The sequence below is a fragment of the Panthera uncia genome, chromosome E1 (genome assembly GCF_023721935.1).
Source record: "Panthera uncia isolate 11264 chromosome E1, Puncia_PCG_1.0, whole genome shotgun sequence".
NCBI lineage: Eukaryota > Metazoa > Chordata > Mammalia > Carnivora > Felidae > Panthera > Panthera uncia.
In genome coordinates this window covers 43221819-43244479 of record NC_064814.1, presented here as the reverse complement: position 1 = coordinate 43244479, position 22661 = coordinate 43221819, and the positions used below count along the sequence as shown (strand labels likewise).

Below are 22661 nucleotides of genomic sequence, written 5' to 3'. Positions count from 1 at the left end.
GGACTCGGAGGCTCGCGTTTGCTATTAATACACAGGAAATGCACGACTTGACTTGTGAGGTGGAGCCGTTCCCTCTCTGCGGTCACCGGCCAGAGGCTGGCGGAGGCTTCTGGAGCGCGGAGGAGGGGCGAGGAGGCCGCAGACGGGCCGGGCGCAGGGGGAGGTCTGCTTCCCAGAGACAGGCTTTATTTACAGCCCCTCACCAGAGCCGGAGCAGGCAGGGGGAGGAGCGGAGGAGCAGCTGCCCGCACAGCCTCCGGGAAGACCCGGGCGAGACTCGCTGTCACCCTGGGACGGCCACAAGCTGAGCCCCCTTCTCATCTCTGCCTCGGGTTCTGACACCTTTGCGGAGGGGAGGCCAAGGCCTGGTGAGAAAACAGTTTCTATCACCACTGTGGCTGGGAGAACAAGATTTTGTGCAGAGGAGGCCCCATCCGCGTCACCACAACAGAAGCAAAAGTGCCAGCCAGGTTCTGCAGAAGGGCCCCCTTGGACGGCCGGAGATGCCACATCTCCTACTCACAGATGCTGCTGAGATGAGCAATCCCACCTCCGTGGGGCTCTTTTCGCTCAAGAGGGGCCTCCACCCAGGAGAACCAGCCCCACAGCAGAGAGTACAAGGAACCCAGGGAGATAACACCAGCAGCCCTTCCCACTCCCAGCAGGCTTCCCCTGGACTTCCTCGGGGGTTACAAAGCTCAATCCATCCAGACAGCAAAGAGCACAATCTGGTGGTCTAGGCCTCAGCCGGAGAGGAGCAGACACTTACTCTCTTGAGGGAAGAGTTTAGGGGCAGCACCTGGGGAAAGCTCTTTCACAGCACAACACCTAGGGCAAAGGTTGCAAACTCCAGCAGCCGTCAGGGTGCAGGTAAGAGCAGTGAAGTGCGCCAGGTAGGAGCTGGGTGAAAAAACCACCACTCAGCTCCAGTTCATGGCTGCTAGGGGCAACGCAGGCTTCAGGTCGCCCCATCTCAGATTGTTCTAGAGAACCTGGAAATTTGGAGTCCTAGGTGATCTCTCTCAATTTTATTAAAAAAAAAATTTTTTTAACGTTTATTTTTTGAGAGAGAGACACACAGAGCATGAGCAGGGGAGCGGCAGAGAAAGAGAGGGAGACACAGAATCGGAAACAGGCCCCAGGCTCTGAGCTGTCAGCACAGAGCCTGTCGCGGGGCTTGAACTCACAAGCCATGAGATCATGACCTGAGCCGAAGTCAGACGTTTAACCGACCGAACCACGCAGGGGCCCTGATATCTCTCAATTTTAAAAGGATGGCAGATGAATTACATTAAAACAAAACATGGTGCGCTCTAAATGAAACACATCCGTGAACTGAATTAGGCCCAAGACAAGGTTGCTGCCTTCTCGCAGCTGGTTGTTTCTCTAAGGGAAGTTGAGAGCTCTGTAGGTGTAGGGGACAGGGTGGTGGTGTTCCCCGAATATCCCCTCTGCCCCGTTTCCTCATTGGATCTGGCATCTTGGAATCCAGTTCAGCTTCACATACTACCAACACACCACTTACCTTTGTAAACCTGCATCATAGGTGCCACCACCCAGGTAGATCAAGTGAAAATTCAGGACTCTGGGTGGTGAGCCCTGAAGCTTCATACCCACTCAAGCCAACCCCCTCAACCTCCCACCAGCCCCCCAACAGTGTCTCCAGCCAGGGATTCCCTTGGCTTTCTCCTCATACACATGCTCTCAATGATGCAGTGCTGGAGCTGTCCATCAGTACGCGTATCTACCACCAGCCTCCTTATGCACGTGTCATATCCCCTGTCAGGTGGTAATGGCCTTGGCGGGGAAGGGTCAAACTCTTGGGAAATGAGTTCCAAAGGAATGTCAACTGTGCATCATCTTGTCATTACCTCTCCTTTCCACTGGGCACCTCAGCTGAGAACAGGGCCCCCGGCTGAGCCTCCAAGCTGGATGGAGAGTTGAGGGGAGAGGAGGGAAAAGGAGAAGAATGGAAACAGTTTCTAATCCCAAATCCCCAAAGAAGTCTGTGGAAGCTCTGAGCTCAAGATGGGGCTTGTGCCATTTGCTAGAGCAGAGAAGCTGTCCTCACCACTGATAGGCTCCTCCCTGTCACCAAAGCTGAAATAGAGACTGAGGGATTTGGGGTAGGCTCTTTGGGGCCTCAGGACTGACAGGCACACCCCACCTTACAGCCCGCCCCCTCCCTCAGTCCCTGGTTTTTCCCTGTCCCTGCCCTGGCTGGGTTATAAATAGCCAGAACACATCTGAAGGGCCCTTTCAGCCACAATTCCTCATTTGGTTTGGGCGGGCGAGGCTGTTCCCAGTGCTTGGGAACAACTAGGCCTGGCATTCCCCAGAGCACAAGTGTGCCAGCCCGCGGCTCTATGCCACAGTTTCTGCCTCGCACCCCGCAAGCTTCAAGTGCATGGCAGGACTGACCCACTGGTCAGACATACAGGTGGAATGGGAGAAGGGCCTAAAAGCCCAAGGGCTCCTCTGGTGTCCCTTCCCCCACCCAATCGGGGAAGCGCCTTCCGAAGTCTCCTGGAGTATTCCTGACTTCACTCCTCATGCCCCTAACCAGCAGAGCCAGATCAACACCCGCTTCTTCCCCAAACCCTGAAACCTCTCAGAAGCTGCTCCCTAAACATCCAAGGCATCTCTGCTCCACCCCACCCCAGCTGGCTGGAAATTCCCGTGAGTAACTAGAATGCCCTTCCATCTCCATCGGGCATACAGACACCACTCAGAGGCCCTCAGCCCTCCCCCTGGGGGGGAAGTGACTCACAAGTCCCAGCAATGCCCCCTCCCTTTCCCCTACAAATGCCCTGAGCCAGCCCTGGACCTGAGCTTCCTCCCAGCATCCTCCACACTCCGCTGCTTCAGCCTGGCTCCCGTTCCTCCTCTCCAGAGAAGCAGCCTGCTCCAAAGGTCCCTAAACTGCCGTATCCCAAAGTCGGAGGCCTCCCTCTCCCACTCCTTGGCCTCCGCAGTCTGGCCTTTCTCAAATCCCTCAGCTCCTGTAAGCATGCTGGTGCTGCTCTGACCGCTCTGCTTTAGGCTGGCTCTCCTTACTTCTGCCTCCTGTCAGCATGGAGTCACCCATTCAGGACCCCGGCCCCAGCCCACTGCTCTCCACCATTAAAGAAGTCTTCCCTTCTTACTTCCAGGCCAAAGGCAGCCCATCACCATTTGTAACCCAGCACCTTGCTCAGCTCCAAGCATGACATCTATGCTGGCAGCTGGGTCTCCTCACTTGGAAGTCCCACCAACAGCCCGTTAACTCCACATACCCAGACCAAACGACTCCCACCCCCATGCCAGCTTCCCCTTCTGGCTTCTCCACTTCTGTCGGCAGGGCCATCATCTTGCGACTCTTCCTTCCCTCAGGCCCCACATCCCTTTTACTGAGTCCCCTTCGTTCTTCCTTTTTTTTTTTCCTTTTCTTAAAGCTACCACCCGACCAAAGTTTGCAGCATCTCACCCCTGCACAACCAGAATAATATTCCATTTTGAGTCCTGATCTTGCCTGTCCATCTATCTGCTCCCTTGTTTGTTCCTTCATACCCAGAGAAAGCTTGGCATTACAAACACAAATCTGGGAGACACAGCCTTTAGAGTGCTCTCAACCTATAGGAAGTGAAGGACATAGGAACAAAAGAGACAGTGTCTCAGTGATCAACACAGTGGGGACATAGGACAAAGGCAGATTCCTGCCTCAGAGGGAAAGCTTCACAGGAGAGTGGCTTCTAAGCAGCATCTGGAAAGAGTTGGGAAAGAGGTGGTGCCTGGGTGGCTCAGTTTGAGCGACCAACTTCGGCTCAGGTCTTGATCTCACAGCTTGTGGGTTCGAGCCCTGCGTCAGGCTCTGTGCTGACAGCTTAGGATTCCCTGCTTAGGATTCTGTGTCTCCCTCTCTCTCTACCCCTCCCCCATGCATGCTGTTTCTCTCTCTCTCTCTCTCAAAAATACATAAACATTAAAAAAATTTAAAAAAAGAAAAGGGGAAGAGTTTGCAGGCAAAGGGAGGAAGGCCAAAAAGGAGAACTTTTTGTAAGCAAACACAGATGGAGAAGAGAATAGAAAAGGGGCAGGAGGTGAACTTGGAGGTGTGGCTGGAACCACGCTGTGGAGGGCAAGGAGCACTGATTGAGATTTCTGACATTTGTCAAGCCCACGCTCTCAAAGCCACCGAGAGGCTCCTCTCCCCAAACCCCATGGCCTTCCCTTACACTCGTACTCCATCCCTCATTCTCATAGCCACTAAGTCAATAAGTATCTATCAACTGCCTGCTGTGCACTGGGCATTCGTATCACTCCCATGAACGGGACACTACGTCTACCGCCATGGAGCTGACGGGCTCGGGGACAGATTGACCGCTGTGAGCCACAGCAGTGCCAGGAGCGGGGCACAATCTCAGAACTATGGGGCTGAGGTACAACTCTCCCAGGAAGGAGAACACGGAAATGTCTATTGTGATGTTAAACGTTCACACCCTCTGACGCAGCAACTCCACTTTAAGGGCTTTTTCTGCAAAAACATTTCTAAGAGGGCACGAAGATCCGTGTACAATGACATTCACTGCAGCCCAAGGCCAGAAACACCCAAATGTCCGGCAGAAGGGGACGGCTACGTGTGTCAAGTGGACTGTGCATGCAGTCATGTCACATGGTAAAATAAGGAGAAGTACACAACCGACTTTTAACAGAAGTTTTGTCTGGAGGATGGCACTTGGGAGGCTTTCACTTTCTACATTACATATTTCTGTAAAGTCTGGGTTTTCAGTGAGGTAATCAGGGAAAATAAAGAAGTTAAAAAAAGAAGTGTGGTAACTGCTCCGGCTGGGAAAGTAGAGTGAGTGGCAGCTCTCTCCACCTCACAGAGAGCACAAGACAGCTGATGCCACCAAGGGGGAGTCCTAGAAGGTTCTCTGCGGGAGGTCACCTTGAAACTCATACTTGAAAATGAACAGGGGCTAGCCATGCCAGTGGGGGTGGCGGGGGAGGGCAGACAGGACTGGAGGAGGCACAATGAAATGAATTCAGTTGGGTGGCGAGTGTTCATTCAATAAGCCAACTGATGTTTACTGAGCATCTATTATGTGCCAGGCACACTTCTAGGCACTAACGTTTTCAACGAGCAAGCATTTGGTTATGAAATGGGCAAACCTCCATCTTGGAGCTCACATTCTAGTTGGGGGGTTGGTCAAGAGGCTGCAGAAGTAGGCAGCAGTCAAGTGGTCAGATCAGGCAGGGTCTTGGCAGCATTGCTAAGGGTTGGATTTTACCAAAAGGAGAGAGGGAAGGGCATCGAAGAGTTTTAAGCAGGGAATGACAGGACCATTGTTCAATGGTCATCCCTCCCACTGACATCAGATTATTCTTTCTAAAACATTGCTCACTCCGTGCCCAGCAGGAAGCCACCAAATCAGCCCAAACAAGGGCAGTGGGGCCCTTGCTGGTGATTCAACCAATCCAAGTGTTGACAACACCCTCTGAAAGGCCAGGCACATTCCCACCTCCAGGCCTGTCCTGGGCTTGAAGCCCCTTCCTCCTCCTCTCTGACTATCCCAGGCTCAAGCCCCACCAGATTTGCTGGAGCTCAGCGGGGCCAATAAGAACTGACCCCAGGGGGCCAGTGCCAGGAGCAGACAGAGTCAGCTACAGCCATAGATGGAAGCAGATTCATCATCTTCCTGATAATTGTGCTCCCCATTCTGCCTTCCCTTCTCTGTTATAGAAGTCACTCCAATAATCATATATAGGGTTTTTATATAAAGCAAATGTTGGGTCTAAGCCCATACTGACACTATTTATACAGTAAAACAAAAACAAAACCAAAAAGAACTTCCCTAGATTCTGGATATGAATCCTCCCTCTGCTTCTTGACGTTGGTGTGACCCTGGGCAAGTCATTCAAACACCCTGGGCCTCAGTTTCCTCATCTGTAAAATGGGGATAATCATAGCACCAATTCTAGGGTTGCAGTGAGGACTAGTCCATGTAGGGCAATGCCTGGCAAGTGTCAGCCCTTATTAGCCACCAGCTATCCTTTTTTTTTGGCAGTGGTGGTGGGGTGTGGGGAGCACAGAAGTGGGGAGCCCTAGCTCACTCTCAGCCTCACTCCCCACCTCTTCCAATGAACCCGATGCCCAGCCACACCAGACCATTCTCCTTTTCTCAAATCTCCAGAGATTTTCCCACATTCCAGAACTTACACAGCCCTCTTTATCTAGAACGCCCTCCTGACCAATGCCCAGGCAGAACACTACCTATGAGGCTGCCTCCTACATGCTCCCCACCCTGATTGCCCCACCTGAGGTCACATGACTCCTCCCTTGGGACACTGTACATCTTTCAAGGCTGTTGCACAGATGGCCTTGAAATAGAGTGTGTGTGTGTGTGTGTGTGTGTGTGTGTGTGTGTATGAGAAGGGTTAGGGGCAACCCCTGCTCATGCTAATTCCCCACAATATCTTGTAAAATGTGGGTGCTCAGAAAATACTTGGTGAGTAGAAATTGAAGCTTACAGGGCAAGGCAAAGGGTCTCCCGAAAAGAGAAATCAAGGTGTTGAGGTTGGATGGATGGTTCCTATGGAAACTGGTCATATGATAAGAGGCTCATAGGGCCAAAGGGAACAGTCCTACCAAAGGAAACAGGTTGAAGGGGAGGAGGGGTAAGCACCCACTGGCGCCAAGTGAGTGGGCCAGGCGTGGCTTTATCTCAAGTTCCCAGCACTTCCCTCCTTCCTTAGCTCACAAACCCCTGGTGGGGGTCGGGGGGTGTCCCGGAAGGTGGGCTTAAGGGGAACACCCTTGCAGTGGGGGCCAGGGAGAAGGGAAGGCAGACTGTAGCCAAGTGAGAAATGGCCCAAGACAAGTCTAACCTCCTTCCCAGCACCTGGGCTCTCCTCTGTGTGCCTCTCTTCCCCCTGAATCCTCCACAGCGGTGCCCTCCACAAGGGCCCTCACCAGGCAAGAATGGCACTGGGGGCTGAGCCCCCTCTGCTAGGACTAGAGCAGGGACAGGAGGGTCTGAGGGCAGCCAGAGCCAGGGACTCATGGAGAACTGGGTTCACATCCCAAGAGAGATTCAAATTCAACTATCACCTCCGGAACGGGTCCTCTGTGCAGCCCAGGCAGAACGAGGTGTTCTCACAGTTACTATGTCACTTGGTCCTCGCGGTAGCCCTTCCGGACAGGAGGTATTTATCCTCATTTTCAGCTGAGGGTACCAAGACTCTGCAAGTTGCCCAAAGCCACACAGCCAGAAAGAGGTAAAAGAAAGGCGCAGAGGGCAATGTTCTGGAGAGAAAGCAGAGAGCAGCTGTGACGAGTACCCTCCCACTCACCAGGTGTGGGACCTTAAGTGAGTTGTGTAACCTCTTTGCACCTGAGTTTCCACATCTGTGAAATAGGGCAATAATGGTGCCTTGCTCACGAGGTCGTGGCGAGGGCTAAATAAGTTAATGCTTAGAAAGTGCTGTAACAACCAGTGCCTGCATTTCGTAAGTGCTATGGAAGTGTTTCTTTTTTCTTTTCTTCTTCTTTTTTTTTTTAATTTAGAGAGGGAGAGAGAGCATGGGGGGAGGGAGGGGCAGAGGGAGAAAGAGAGAGAGATAGACAGAGAGAGAGAGAGAATCCCAAGCAGGCTCCACGCTCAGCACGAAGTCCAACCTGGGGCTCGATCCTACGACCCTGGGATCATGACCTGAGCCAATACCAAGAGTTGGATGCTTAACCGACCAAGCCACCCAGGAGCCCCTCTGGAAGTGTTTCTATGAGCTCTTTTCCTTTTGCCACATGGGCAGGATGGTGAGGGGTCTTGAGACCCTCCAGACAGAAGCACCCAGTTGGTAACCCTGAGGGTGGCATGCTCACCAGTGCATCATCCGTGTGAAAGAAAGCGCTGGCACCCACTAGTGGAGAAACTGGGTGACAGTGATGGAAAACAGTCCCTGGGGCAAGAGCCAGCCTGCTGGCCTGGAGGAGGTGCTCTGCCCTTCTGCACAAACCCCCTGCCTCTGGCCCCAGGGTGGCTCACTTTTGTGAGAGCACATTCTCAGGGGCGGGGCGTCTAGGGCGCTTAGTTCGCACGCAATTTCACCCCAGTTGGTGTGATTACATGTAGGTCAGTCTGCCTCCCTGCCCCACCCCTGGAGACTCCAGGGCCTCAAGTGCAGAGGATGGTCCTGGCTGAGCTCACCCTCACAGCCACAGTGCCCGGGACCTGCAGGAGATCAGCATCCCTTCACTGAATGTCCCTTTGGAAGAAGCGTTAGGGATGGATGTGAAATCTATCACGGAACTCTGATCCCAGCAGGCTGGCAGGGAGGGGCAGATGCAGACAGGCTGTGAGAGCTACAGGGATGCTCCAGGTCAGCCAGGTGTGGTCAACCACAGAAGGCCAGATCCGAGCCAGGTGTGAAGAGGGCACGGGCCAGAGAGGACCTGCCGTGGAGGGGGCTGAGGTTGCAACCAGGGCGCTATGTCTCCCTACTTCCTGCTCACCTCCTTCTCAACCCAGACAAGCCAGGGAACCCCCCTGAACCTTAGCTTCTTCATCTACAAATGGGGTGGGAGCTCACCCAGTAATGGGAGGAGTTAGGAGGCAATGAAGCCCATGGGCTCCGAGCTCGCCACCTGGTAGCGGTGGGGCCCAAAGATCCAGAAACGGACAAGTAGGGGGCAAGGCTGCTGAGACAGGATGCTGGAAACTTGAGGAGAGTCTGTCTCTGATTCCACTGGCAGATGGAAACTCCTGAGAGGAGTAAAGACCACGGCAGCCGCTAGCCCACCCAACCCAGGCCTCTAACAATGTCCAGAGGGACCAGACTGGGACACAATCTCACATGCTCTGGCTCTCCACCTGGCTCCTCCATTCACCTGGAAGCAACCTCAACTCCCCAAACCCAACCTTCGGAAGGGACTGAAGAAGGAAAGAGGGAGCAGAGATCTCCCGAACTTCATGACCTGAGACTGCATCTGAGTCCTTCCTCCTTGGCCACTTGGTACTACTCAGTTCAGTTCCACAAACAGCAGGTGCCAGGAGCTGCGGAGGGGGGCCATGGAAATGATCAGGGACCGGGGCTCCCGATCTCACAGGGCCGACCGGCCCCACAAGGAACGGTGCACTCTTCCCAAAGAGCAAAGGGCTCAGCGACGGGCTGTAAAACTTCACAAGGGAGGTGGTGTCCAAGAGACCTGAGTTTCAACAAATCTCTGGCCCCGCTGGCTAGTCTTGGGTGAATTATGTCACTTCTGCCAGCCTGTTTCCTCAACTGTAAGATGACGATTACCGCACCAACTTCACAGGCCCTGAATGAGACAACCTGCGTAAAAGGCTCAGCCAAGTCCAGGCAGCTGTGACGAGGAGAAGCGGGTGGGGGAGATGGAAGGACAACGGTGACCGTTTCAACGCCCCCCGCCCTTACTCTGGACTCTCCCGCTGGCTAAAGTCTGAACCCCTCCATCTGGCCTTTTATTAGATGCCTCTGACCTGCCTCTGGATACCCCCGGAACTACAGAACAAGTCTGACATTGAGCAGTCCCACCAACGTGGGTACAGACTCTACAATTTGCAAAGCGCCCTGCCTGACACTGTCTCACAGAAACCTCATGACGGGTGTGGGCGGTCAGGAGGGAGGAAATTCTCAGTATCTTCCCTTTACAGATGAGTAGATTGGAGCCAGACAGGGGGAGTGGCATCCCTCAGGTCACACAGCTAGGCAGCGGAAGCCCGGAGACAACACCCAGATCTTTTCTCTGCCTTGTTTCCACTTTCTACCATGTCTCCCAAGGGGGCAGAAGGAGGAGTCTCTGGCTTACAGGGAGCAAGCTTTTCTGTATGACCATGGTCCTGGCAGAGGAACGTGTACCCCAACTTGTCAGCTGAGATCAAGAGTCCCTGCCCTGCCTTCCCAAGGTGAAATCAGGCACTGTCGGTCGAATCGAGCCACCAGTGACGTGAGGCCCTGGCCCTACTAAGGGGCTCTGCTCAGCTTGGGCTTGAGGGAAGAGGAGGGTCTGCAGGGCAGGGCTTGAGGTTTCCCCCGAGGCCTAGTGGGCTGCACAGCTGGGGCACACCGAAGACAAGAGCAGCAGAGCCAGGCTATAGGGGGCAGGTTGGGGAGCGAGGAGACTGGGACACCACAGAGATCTGGCTCCATCTGGGCCACCATACCTGGCAGGAAAGGAGGTTGCAGAAGCAGATTCAGTTCTTGTCTAGCTAATATTCATTAGACCAGGTCCTTACAATGGTCTTGGCTCCAAAAACAGGCGAGAAAAGTCTTGTGGGTCCCAGTCGCCAAGGGCTGAGCACCCACGGTGAGCCAGACCCAGCGCTGCGGGCTTCACCTGAGCTATCCCAGTCTCTCCCCAACAATCCAGGCAGCTGGTCCTATTTTGAGATGAGGAAGGTGAGGCTCGGAGGGGTCATGGCACTCATCCAAAGCCTTACAGCTAGAGAGTAGCAGGTGTTCACCTACCTAAAGCTCGTGTTCCTTCCGTTCTCTGGGCTGCTGCACGAGTGAGACTGTCAAGATTGTTACATTTATGTGTCACAACCTGCCTGGGCCCAGATATTCGGTCAAAATTATTCTGAGTGTGTCATGAGGGCATTTCTGAGATTAACATTTGCATCAGGCAACTGAGTATAGCTGCTTCTCTCCCTGATGGGGGTGGTGGGCCTCATCTAATCAACTGAAGACCCAAGTAGAACAAAAAGGCCTAATAAAAGGGAACTCTTCCTGCCAGTCAAGCTGAGACACGAGTCTCTTCCAGGCTTTAGCCTCAGACTGAAACACTGGCCCTTCTTGGATCTCGAGCCTGCTGGCTTTCAGACTAGAACTCACACTACTTGGCTCTGCTGGTTCTTAGGCCTTCAGACTCAACCGGGAACTATTACATCATTCCTGGGTGTCCAGCTCGCTGACTGCAGATCTTAGTACTTCTTGGCCTCCATAATGAAGTGTGCCAATTCCATAATCAAGGGCGGCTGGGTGGCTCAGTCGGTTAAGCGTCCGACTTCGGCTCAGGTCATGATCTCATGGTTCGTGGGTGCGAGCCCCGCGTCGGGCTCTGGGCTGACAGCTCAGAGCCTGGAGCCCGCTTTGGATTCTGTGTCTCCCTCTGTCTGCCCCTCCCCTGCTTGCACTCTGTCTCTCGCATTGTCTCTGTCGGGCTCTGTGCTGACAGCTTGGAGCCTGGAGCCAGCTTCAGATTCTGTGTCTCCCTGTCTCTGCTCCTCCCCCACTCATGCTCTGTCTCTCTCTCAAAAATAAACAAACATTAAAAAAAAAAAAAAATCTCCCTACAGATATAGATAGGCATCCCATTGGTTCTGTTCTCTGGAGGACCAAACCTTAGGCTTCCCAGCACAAGTTGGCTGCATACAGGGCTGTGAAATGCCCAGCTGCCAGAGGCCAGACATCTGAATACTTAGAACAATCGTCTGATTTGGTCCAAAAGTCCCCTCGGTTCCCAAGGCCCCAACAGGAAGCCTGGCAGGGAGGAGACCTGCCTGGCCAAATGAACAGAGCCAAGTAGCAAAAACCTTGGTTTTCTGTTTTGTTTTGTTTTTAAACCAAAATAGCGCCCGAGTACTCAGGAAGGGGTGTGTCAACTCTCTGTGGCACCCCGATGTAAACAGCAATACTTGCAGAGTCCACTAGATGGGGCCAGTGACCCAGAGGAAAGGGCAGAAATGCAACTAACTCCAGGAAGGAAGGTGGGCCGGAAGGAGGTTCATCGGACTGCAGTCTTCACCTGTATCCCCAAGTTGGATAAATGCTCCCCACCCCTACCTTGCATGACTTCTAGCCAGTGGTGTAAAAAAAATCAATTCTGGGGTTCCCAAGCACTTTAGTCAGTTCTCACTGTAGCATCTCTGGATTTCAAAGTCCTCAAAAAAACCCCAGTTACTCACTCGTGAGCCACCAAACAAAATGGGCAGCCACAAAGTGAGGAAAGTCACTGGCCCAAAACCTCATAGCTCCAGGCAAGGGGGGGGTCTCCCGTTGTGCCTGTGATCTGTTTCACTGGGAAAAGCACCCACCAGCACCTTTCACCAAGGAATCTAAAAATCGATGGGCAAGCATGCCTGCGAGGCGGTCACGTGATGAGGGAAGGACCCGAGGCAGGAAGCAAGGAGGAAGGCAGGGGGGCGGGGGGAGGCAGAGAAGGGGGATGAAAATGGCAGAGGCACTTCGCTTGTCAGCAAGCAGCTCTGTTTGGCCACACGTTCTCAACTCTCAGCCAGCATTCTTGGCTCTGGGTTGGGTCCTACAGTGAATCTTCCTGCACCTGCTCACAGTGGGGTAACAGCTGAGTCCTCCAGGGGGCCTCTGAGCTCTGTTTGGTCAGAGACCTGAAGGCAGAGACGGGAAGCAAGAGTTTTAGCCTTGTTTCCTCTGGTTGGCCTCAGTTCACGCCCCAGAATGCTCCCTCCATCACTAGCAAAAATCCTGCCCTGCATGTCCGAGATGGTGGACTCTCGCCTTCCTTAGGATGACAGGGCAACACTCCAGAATGCCAGCTGTGGGGGTCCTGAACCTCACCCGTCCCCTCCACCTCCCACCTGCCCCCACCATCCATTTCCAAACTTGCACTGCCTGGCAGCCACGAAGCTCTGCCTCAGCCTCTGTTGCCATGGCAACAATGTGGCTTCCCTCAAGTGGGAAGCCGGTTGCCAAGGCCCTTGTTGCCAAAGGCTATAACAGCCACCCCAGTGTGTGAAGAGGGGGTGAGAGCTCTGCGGAGGGGTGGAAGGTGGCCAAGGAGGCTGGGAGGGAAAGAAGCAGGGGGTTCTCCAGAAATGGTAGAGTCCAGGCAGCCCTCCTGTGGAGCGGGGATTGCTGGGCCCTTCGGGAGGGGAACAAGTATCTCACAGCATCTGAGTGACTGCTCCTCGAGGTTGCTGGAGGGAAGAAAGGGGTCCCCCACAGAACGCATCTGGACAAGCCCTTTACCAAGCAGGACCAGGCACTCCATGCCCCAGCCCCCCAAATAGAGGAAGGGCTTTGATTCTCCCCAACTCCAGAAAAACAGCCCCCAGGAGCCCCTCTGCCTCACTTGCTCATGTGTCTCAGGTGCACACATACAAGCTGGGCCCAGACACAGCCAGTCCCTGCGGCCAGGAACGGCATGAATCACAAGGATTGCAAACCTCCTGGCCCATCTCAAAGCACATACTTAATGTTCCTTCTAATATGCTTCTCTTTGGAGCAGAGCTCCTATCAGCCGACAAGAGGAGAGGGGGACACCATTAGGGCTGATTCCCTTCCAGAGTCAACAGAGGAGGGCAGCATGGGGGGCCCTTGATCTTCAGGGAATGCTACGGAAGCAGCTCACTCCACCCCACAGAGAGCACGGAGACCAGCCTCGCTTTGCTGAGCCGGCATCTGTGCATTTACAGCCCACAGGCCATGTGCGCTGCTCTGGCCCAGAGAGAAGGGCCTGTTCCCTCCCCCAGGCCCCATCCTGCTAGAGAGGGGCTGGAAGAGAAAGCTGAGAGAGGAAGTGAGGGTGTCCAGAAGGCAGGGGAAGCAGATGGCTGGTAGAGGAGGCAGAGATAGGTGCAGGGGCGGCAGAGAGAGCAGCAGGTGGTGGTGGGGAGCCTAGTCTGAGGGGCCCAGGACTGGAATGAGGTGACAAGGCCGCCAGGTCCACATTTCCCCAGCCCTGTTCTCCCAGTAGCGTCCCAGGCAGGGCCTAGCCCACAACACCCGTGCCTGCCTTCCCCCGTCCCCCAGAGTCCCCTCTTCCCCACCCCAGAAGGAAAAGCAGGTGCACCTACCCCAGGCGCCAGCCCCTCAGGTGGGGTGGGGGAGATGCTGTCCCCGCCGCCTTGGCCACGGGCACTGAGCTGGGGCGACATGGTGGGCGACTCATCGATGTACGGCATGGTCTCCGAGCCCTCCGGGGGCCCCTTCTGCTCCTCATTCCCTTCTCCGTCGTAGTCGTCTGCCCCGTAGCTGAAGTCTGAGACAAGGAACAAGAAAGGCCACTGAGAGTCCTCCACGAGGGCTGCCAGGGACTGATAGCGCAGTGGGCGCCTGCGGCGACCCCCGGCTGCCATGCCCCCCCGTGAGGCATGCACGGCCAGGCCCGGGCGGGGGCTGCGTGGGGGCCCCGGGCCTCGAGAGGGGCTGGGGAGCGCCAGCAGGTCCTGGGGCTGCAGTTCAGGGGCTGCTGGGAGTAGGGGAGGAGCGGCTCCACGGTTGCCACCCGCCAAACAGCATGTCAGTCGCGGCTTTCGAGCTGCTGTTTCCTCTGCCTCCTGCCTAATTCCAAGTCTAAAAATTCACAGTGGGAGCAGGAGGCAGGACGCTTCCAACTCTCCTCTCTGAGTCACCATTTTGCTTTTTATAGGGAATAAGGAGGTGGGGCGGGCCAGGCGATGTCACTTCCTGAGCCCCTCCTCCTTGGGTACCATTTGTACACCGAGCCGATGCCTGGTGTGGGGGGTAGAGCAGGTTTCGGGGCGGAGGGCTGAGGCACTGCACCCGGGGAGTCCTCACCCCTCTGAACGAGGCCCCTGCACAAGATGGAGCCCAAGGCTGGCACAGTGTGGGCGAGAAGGTGGCTCTGGGGCCTGGCAGGGACATGGTTTCACAGCAGACTCAAAAGCCGGCACTTATTTCTAGAATTTCAATGGAGGCTCCCTTCGGAGAAGAGGGAAGAAAGGGCTGCAGGGAAGTGGAGCTGCCGTTAACCCCCTTGGTGCTGCCAGCACCAACCAGGCTGCAGAGCCCACGCACATACACCCCTCCCGGGAACAGCGGGCCGGGCCCATGGGGCATAGGGCAGCACCTCAGAAAGGCCCCCAAGCTCCACCGGCGGGGTCTCTCCTGCAGCAGCACAAGCGATCCTCTCACGGCTCCTCACCCCCTGGCTGGGCCTGGTCCCACCGTCCGCTCTGATTTCACTTCTTCCGGGATGTCCTCCCTGGCGTCCCAGCTCAGAACCACAGCACGTGGCCTTCTAGTGCCTCTGTTAACTTGCCCATTTGTCCCTGCACCTCTGGGGCAGGAACGGGGTGTCTCAGTCACTGCTGTGTGCCCAGAACCCACGGGCGGACACGCGGCAGGATCTAGGGAAATGTGCGTGGAGGGAATGAATGAGCAGAGGAATGCACTGTCCCTCTCAGGTCCCAGGCTTGAGCCAAATTCTCCACGGGGCCCTGGCTCCTCCTCTTCTGTCACAACATACCAGCCCCAGGGCAGCCGGCAGCCTGAGAATGGTGTCAACAGGTCACCAGGGCGTCTGGCCACAGCTATACTCAGTCCAATCTGGCCCTTTGGCAGCCGAGAGCTTCCCCCAGCCTCGCTGCACCTGCTCCCTCTGACTTCCTCTCCAGTCCCTGTGCTGACGGCCCATTAAGCTGTCAGAGAACATAAACTATTTTTTTTCCCCCCAGAACAGGCATGCAAGTGAAGAGCCACTGTGATGTGTGTGTGCCATGCACGTGGAAATAGGGCTCACTGACCAGAGGACACAGGACCTATGCGTGAGGTTGGCGGGCGGTGAGCCGACTCTGCTATTTCCATGGGGCAGGAGGGAGAAAGAGAAGCCACAGCATCCATTCTGCCCAAGTCTGGCACTGTGAGGGGGCCCGGCTGTTTGGGGAGACCTACTCACTTTGGAGAAGCACAAGGAGGGAATGGAACATCACGTTAACCTGCCATGTCTCCTCCAGGAGGCTCCAGGCTCTCCTATTAGTGTCTGGAGTCATGGTCAGGGGTTCGAGCTATGGTGAACCCTGACCCGGCCAACGGTTCAGATTCCAGCAGGCTGTGCTGACTCTCCTATACACTGACCTGTGTTTCCAGGGGTCACAGGACCAGATCCGTCAGTCTCAATTTATTTCTAAGGGGCAGAAGGGACAACAGGGAGGGTGGTAAGGCTCGCCTCTACCACACGGTCTGGAGTTGCCTGGGTCACGGCAAGGCGGGAAGGTCTCCGGTGGCCTTCCCTCACATGTGCACGATTCAGCCTTATCAAGTGGTGGCCACGGACCCGCATCTCCTGCTCCTCTCAACCCAGCCGCGTCTATACAGCTGTTCTCACCATCCCTGTTTGCAGACGTCTCTGAGTTTCAGAGAGATTTGCGGCAAGGATCCGAACCCAAGTCTGTCTGTCTCCAAATGCCAGCCTTTCCCCTTTGAGCTTCACTGACCTTCCAGAGAAATCTACTTCCGCAGCTCTCCTTGTCAGGGGAGGCTGACCAAGGTGGGGAGGGAAGGTGCCAGCCATAGCAGTGGGGGAGGCCCAGAAGTGGAGAGAATGTATACAGGGCTCTCTGCAAATGTTCTTAGATGCTTTTCCTTTCGTTCCACCCTCTGTAAAACGCTAACAGCCCAGGAAGTCAGTCAGAGACCCAGGAGAGCCCCTACCAGGAAAAGGGATATAAAAGAAACCCACCCTCAGAGAAGGAAGGAGTCCTGGGGACTCAGAAGGATGGAAAACTACCAAGCACAGGCTTCAGTTTATGAGAGGCCATGGATAGAAAGGCTGAGTTGACCATGGCTTGGCCACTAGGTCTCAAAAGAGAAAAGTCAGAGGAGGCTGCTAACAGCCAATATCCATTTCCCCTCCTGGTAACAGAAATATCATTATATTTGGAGTGGCAGTGTGCCCAGTGGCTAGCTAAAATACTACTTTCTCTAGTGGTGTGGGCCATGTGAATAAGTTCCAACCAATGAGATGTTAAGTGGATATGTGTAAAACCTTGAGGAAGGCTGCTAAGAAAGATTGGTCTAGCTGTAAGGTATGCCATTCCCCCCTCCCCTCCATGTTTCCTCCTTCTATTGCCAGTTTGGAAAGCAGATGGGATGGCTGGAGCTCCAGCAGCCATATTAAACCATGAGGTGATATTGAGGCTAGAAGCCAGCACTGAAGGTAGCTGAGTGCGAAGCCAGGAACCTGGGCTGGTGATGGCACAATGAACTGCCATACCACTCCAGGACTGTCTATCTCCAGAGTTCTTTTAGAGGAGAGGAGAAAAAATGCTTGTTATGTAAGCCACTATTATTTAGTTTTTATGTTATATGTAGTCAAACTTATTTATAACTGACCCAGATGATTTTCTTGACCTTCTGTCTGAGTGCTTTTCCTACTGCCTTCATTACTATTCTTTCTAAGTCTCCTTGGTGGAATCCTCTTGCTCTGCCCACCCCTTAAAAATAGGTATTCCTTATATATCCTTACAATAAAGGACCAATCAAAAGGGACAAACTACTGATACATAGAACAACAGAAATAACTCTTACAAGCATTATGGTAAGTGAAAGAATCCAGACACAAAGGAGCACATCTTGTATGGTTACACTTACATGACGTTCTAGAACAGACAAAAGTAATCTATGGTTGAAAACAAACAGAAAATAGCAGTTACCTCTGGGGTTGGGGTAGGGACAGCAGTTGACTGTAAGGGGCACAGGGAACTGTCTGGGGTGATACAAATGTTCTGTGTCTTGACAGGGATTTGGGGTACACAGGTTGACGCCTCCATCACCTTCATCAAATACATATACATATTTCACTAAATATTGAACACTAGTTAATGATATCCACGCTTAAGTGCTGCAGGGAAGAGTACTGCTGTCTTCAACTTACTCTGAAACACAGGAAAAAACAAGATGGAGGGGCGCCTGAGTGGTTCAGTTGGTTAAGAGTCTGACTCTTGATCTCGGCTCAGGTCATGATCTCACCATTCATGAGTTCAAGCCCCGCACTGGGCTCTGCCCTGACAGTGTGGAGTCTGCTTGGGATTCTCTCTCTTTCTCTCTCTCTCTCTCTGCCCCTCCCTGCATTCTCTCTCTCTCTCTCAAAATAAATACATAAACTTTAAAAAATAAAACATAAAATGTTAACCTCCCTGTAATCAAAGAAAATTGATTTTGTGTGTGTGCGTTGGGGGGGGGGGGGGGGGTTGTGATTGTTGCTATTTTTTTATCAAATCAGCAAGGTTAAAAAAAAATACCCAAAGTTTCCAGGGAACAGGTACCCTCAGAAACTTGTGGAGGGTATGGGGGTACAAGGCTGGCTTGGGTGGTGGAGTGTGCAACTTTTGATCTCAGGGTTGTGAGTTTGAACCCCACGTTGTATGTAGAGATTACTTAAAAATAAAATCTTAGGGACGCCTGGGTGGCTGAGTCGGCTGGGTGTCCGACTTTGGCTCAGGTCATGATCTTGCAGTTCATGGGTTCAAGTCCCGGGTTGGGCTCTGTGCTGACAACTCAGAGCCTGAAGCCTGCTTTGGATTCTGTCTCCCTCTCTCTCTGTCCCTCCCCTACTCGTGCTGTCTCACTCACTCTCTCTCCAAAATAAATAAAAACATTTTTAAAATTAAAAAATAAAATAAAATCTTAAAAAAAAGAGAAACTCTTGGAGGGTATGTACACCTGGGACAGCTTGTCTGAATTCAGTTTGGTAACTGGTTTTGAAAGCTCTATTTGTTGGCAGAGCTTTTAACCCAGCATAACCCAAGACTATGTCCTCAGAAATTAATTATAAGTGTATCTAAAAATAAGGTTACAGGTTATTAATCACAGGGTTCTTTATGATTGTGAAATATTAAAAACAACCCAAATGATTAATTATGGGGAGCCAGTTGAGTAAAGTATGGTATTTCTCTAAGACGGACTACTATGTAGCCATTAAAATTATATGGATGGTGATCAACAATATGCCAAAGTATGGAAAGAGCCCAAATGTCCACTGATGGATGAATGGATAAAGAAGATGTGGTATATATATACAATTATATATTACTCGACATTACTCGAGTATTACTCGGCAATCAGAAAGAATGAAATCTTGCCATTTGCAACTACGTGGATGGAACTGGAGGGTATTATGCTAAGTGAAATTAGTCAGAGAAAGACAAATATCATATGACTTCACTCACATGAGGACTTTAAGAGACAAAACAGATGAACATAAGGGAAGGGAAGCAAAAATAATATAAAAACAGGGAGGGGGACAAAGCATAAGAGACTTTCAAATATGGAGAACAAACAGAGGGTTACTGGAAGGGTTGTGGGAGGGGGGATGGGCCAAATAGGTAAGGGGCATTAAGGAATCTACCCCTGAAATCACTGTTGAACTATAATAACTAACTTGGATGTAAATTTAAAAAAAAATTATATGGATAGTAGGTATCATCTTATTAAGTGAAATGGGAAATAACAGCATGTACACTAGGATACTAGGTTTGAAAAAGTAAAAGGGTCTGTATTTGCACAGGATAAATGCAAGGCAATAGCACAAAACAATTATAAAGCCCTCAGATTCTAAGAATTCGGGAGAAATTAATACGTGATCTCTGCTCTCTAGCTCCTACCCAATATCCATCTTCCCTTCTCCCCTGCTTACCCTACCCTGGTTTTATATGAGATGGCAAAGGACCCAGTCCCAGGCAAGACACTCACTTTCTCTGCCTCTCTTACAACTAGAGTGGCCCTTTGACATCGTTCTGGTCAATGAGACCCAGTAAAGCATGATGGGGCCTCAGCAAGGCCTTTGCTTCGATCATTAAAAAGGGACTCCTTGCCTTGAACGCAAATATGACTGGAGTGACAGTGGCCATATTGCTGTCGTGAGGAAATGATCAAGAAAGAACACAGACATTCCCCTTGATGCTTCTGAGCTACTGAACCACATTAGAAACAGTCCATCTTGGGGCGCCTCGGTGGCTCAGTCGGTTAAGCGGCCGACTTCGGCTCAGGTCACGATCTTGCGGTCCGGGAGTTCGAGCCCCGCGTCAGGCTCTGTGCTGACGGCTCAGAGCCTGGAGCCTGTTTCAGATTCTGTGTCTCCCTCTCTCTCTGCCCCTCCCCCGTTCATGCTCTGTCTCTCTCTGTCTCAAAAATAAATAAACGTTAAAAAAAATTTTAAAAAAGAAACAGTCCATCTTGTTTTTTATTTAAGTGAAAAATATAAGCCCCTATCTGTTGGATTTTCTGCCACTTAAAATAAACACATTCCTGAGTGATACCCTTCCAGCCCAGCAGAGGAAGGCTGTCCAATAAGCAATAAGACATCGCAGGTGCTATGACAGAAGTACTTCACAGGTGAGGCAGAGAGGAGGGAGGAGGCAACAGTGTGGGTGAGGGGGCACTGGAAGAGGTTAGGTGGTACTCAGAGGGAGGCGGTTTATTTATTTATTTTGAGAGGGCGTGTGTGCGCACAAGCAGGGGAGGGGCAGAGAGAGAGAGGGAGAGAGAGAATCCTGAGCAGGCTCAGCACTGTCAGCACAGACCCCAGTGCAGTCCTTGAACTCCCAAACTGTGAGATCACGACCTGAGCCGAAACCAAGAGTCTGACGCTTCACCGACTGAGCCACCCAGGTGCCCCAGAGGGAGGTGGTTTATCGCTGTGGCTAAGAGCGAGACCCTAGGGCCACACGGCTCAGGTTCCAGTCCAGGCTCCATCACTTCCTAACCTCTCTGTGCTCACAAGAGTGCCTGGCACAGGGCAGCCGCCTATAAATGGATATTGGTTAATCGAGTGAATGTGAAAGAGGATGATGAAGGGGCTAAGTGCCCGGGCCTGCTTTGAGGACTAACTGGAATAAGGCATGCAAAGCACTTAGCACATAGTAAGCACCCAATAAATCTTAGTGGCTATTATTAACATTATTAATTGAATCTTGAAAGATGTGTGGGTGCTTGCCAGGCAGATGGGGACGGGAGCAGAGTTCTAGGCAATGAGAAGAGGCTTGGCAAAGGCACAAAGCGTAAAACAGCAGGGCCCCTCAAGGGGACTATAAATAGCCCAGCAAGGCTGGGACACTGAATGAGCAGGAGGGTGAGGTGGCAGATAGCGCTGGAGAAGCGGGCACGGACCAGCACACCGAGGGCCTTGTGAACCAAGCTAAGAGTTAGGCAGGACCCAGTGGGGGCCGCTCATCTGGACCATCACCTGCTGTGGGGTCTTGCCAGCCACACCATCGCCAAATATCGCTAACTTCAGATAATGCCACTCGATGCACCAGTTCCTCTCTCAAGTTACAAGGCAGGCAGGAGCCTGTGACCTCCAGATCTCTTAGGAGTCATCCATACTGGGACCACACGTGAACGTAGGGTTACCTATGCCGAGTCTGTAATGGAGCCTGTGCCAGATGACAGAACATGAGCTGACCAGTGACAGACATGGAGACCTCAGACATGCTCCTTTTGGGCAAGGTGAAGAGCTGGCCTGTCTGGGGCGGGTTCAAACCCAAGCGACCAGCCCTCACTTCCACCATCCTAAGCTCTGGTAAGTGCAAGGGGAAGAAAGGGTGCCCAAATGGCTGGAGGCGTACAGGTGTCAAGCTGTTTACAGCCTTCCCCTAAGACTGTCCGGCACCAGTGATGGAAGGGCACAGCCAAGACTATGTCCTGGTACACCTAACCTCCAAAACGGATGCTAACGGCAGTTTGGGGGATCTTTCCAACCTCTTCTCAGACACTCTAAGAACCTGTGGGTGAGTGCAGGATAAAGTTAAGTTCTAGCTGTGGCATAGTCCTGCGCTCCCAGCAGGGGTGCTACGAAGGCTGATACTGGATGATAAGCTTACTCTCTGCCCGAGAACTGGCACAGGAGTGGGGAAGAGAAAGCTTGGGAGAACAGCTGGAGGGCAGCCCAGTCCTGACCATCATTCCCACCGAAGCAGCATCCAAGGTCTTCAGAGAACGTCCAAAGTCTCTGTCCACCACACGCTGCATCGGGTGGGAACAGAGCACAGGGGCATAGACTCCATTCCTGCCCTCTGGGATCTCCCAGTGTGGTCCTACACATGCCCACTGTCATCTGTGTCTGTGTTGGGCACAGCCTGATTTCATCTTCCAAGTAACCCCGTGACGGAAAAATCTTACAAACATGTTGAGCAAAAGAAAACCGACACGAAAGAGCACGTACACAGGATTCCACTTATATGAAGTTCAACAACAGGCAAAACAAATGGAGGGTGATAAAAATTCTCATTAGTGGCTCCCTGGGGAGTGGGCTGTGGGAGAGTGTGGGTGTTGACTGGGAAGGGGCATGAGGGAACTTTCTGGGGTGCCGGAAATCTAGGTTGTGGTTACACAAGTAGACATATGTAAAATTTATTTAAAAAAAAAAATTTTTTAACATTTATTTATTTTTGAGACAGAGAGAGACAGAGCATGAACGGGGGAGGGTCAGAGAGAGGGAGACACAGAATCTGAAACAGGCTCCAGGCTCGGAGCCGTCAGCACAGAGCCCGACGCGGGGCTCGAACTCACAGACCGCGAGATCGTGACCCGAGCCGAAGTCAGCCGCTCAACCGACTGAGCCACCCAGGCGCCCCGACATACGTAAAATTTAAAACCAAGAAAGTAGTACCATTACGATTCTCATTTACAATTGAGGAAGTGAGGGCACAGGGAGTGAGGTCCCTTGCCAGAGGGTTTAATGGCTGGTAAGTGGAAAACCATGTTGAATAGTAGTCTGACTCCAGGACAAGTGCTTTAACCACTGTCATGAGTGGGACCCGAACAGACAGAAAAAATCATGTGGGCAGGTTGCTGTCAGGGCCCACAAGAGGAAGAAACAACTGGTGTCAAACTCTGGTGGAGGAAGAGATCCATCTGGAGGCGGGTCTGAGCATCCCTTGACGGGATGTAAGCATCCTCGGGGACGCTTCCCCAGGAGGGGAAGGAAGCAGCTGTTCCAG

At 52.8% G+C, this 22661-nt stretch overlaps 1 protein-coding gene across 2 annotated transcripts in view; it reads right to left on the bottom strand.

Annotated features, from left to right (window-relative positions):
* ABR (ABR activator of RhoGEF and GTPase) overlaps nucleotides 1–22661 on the bottom strand; it is a 182090-nt gene that overhangs the window by 83346 nt on the left and 76083 nt on the right. For both annotated transcript variants that reach the window (XM_049637954.1, XM_049637952.1), the window contains exon 2: nucleotides 13776–13960. In XM_049637954.1, coding sequence (XP_049493911.1) covers nucleotides 13776–13883 — 108 coding nt within the window. In that variant the 5' untranslated portion in view covers nucleotides 13884–13960. The remainder of the gene's footprint in view (nucleotides 1–13775; nucleotides 13961–22661) is intronic.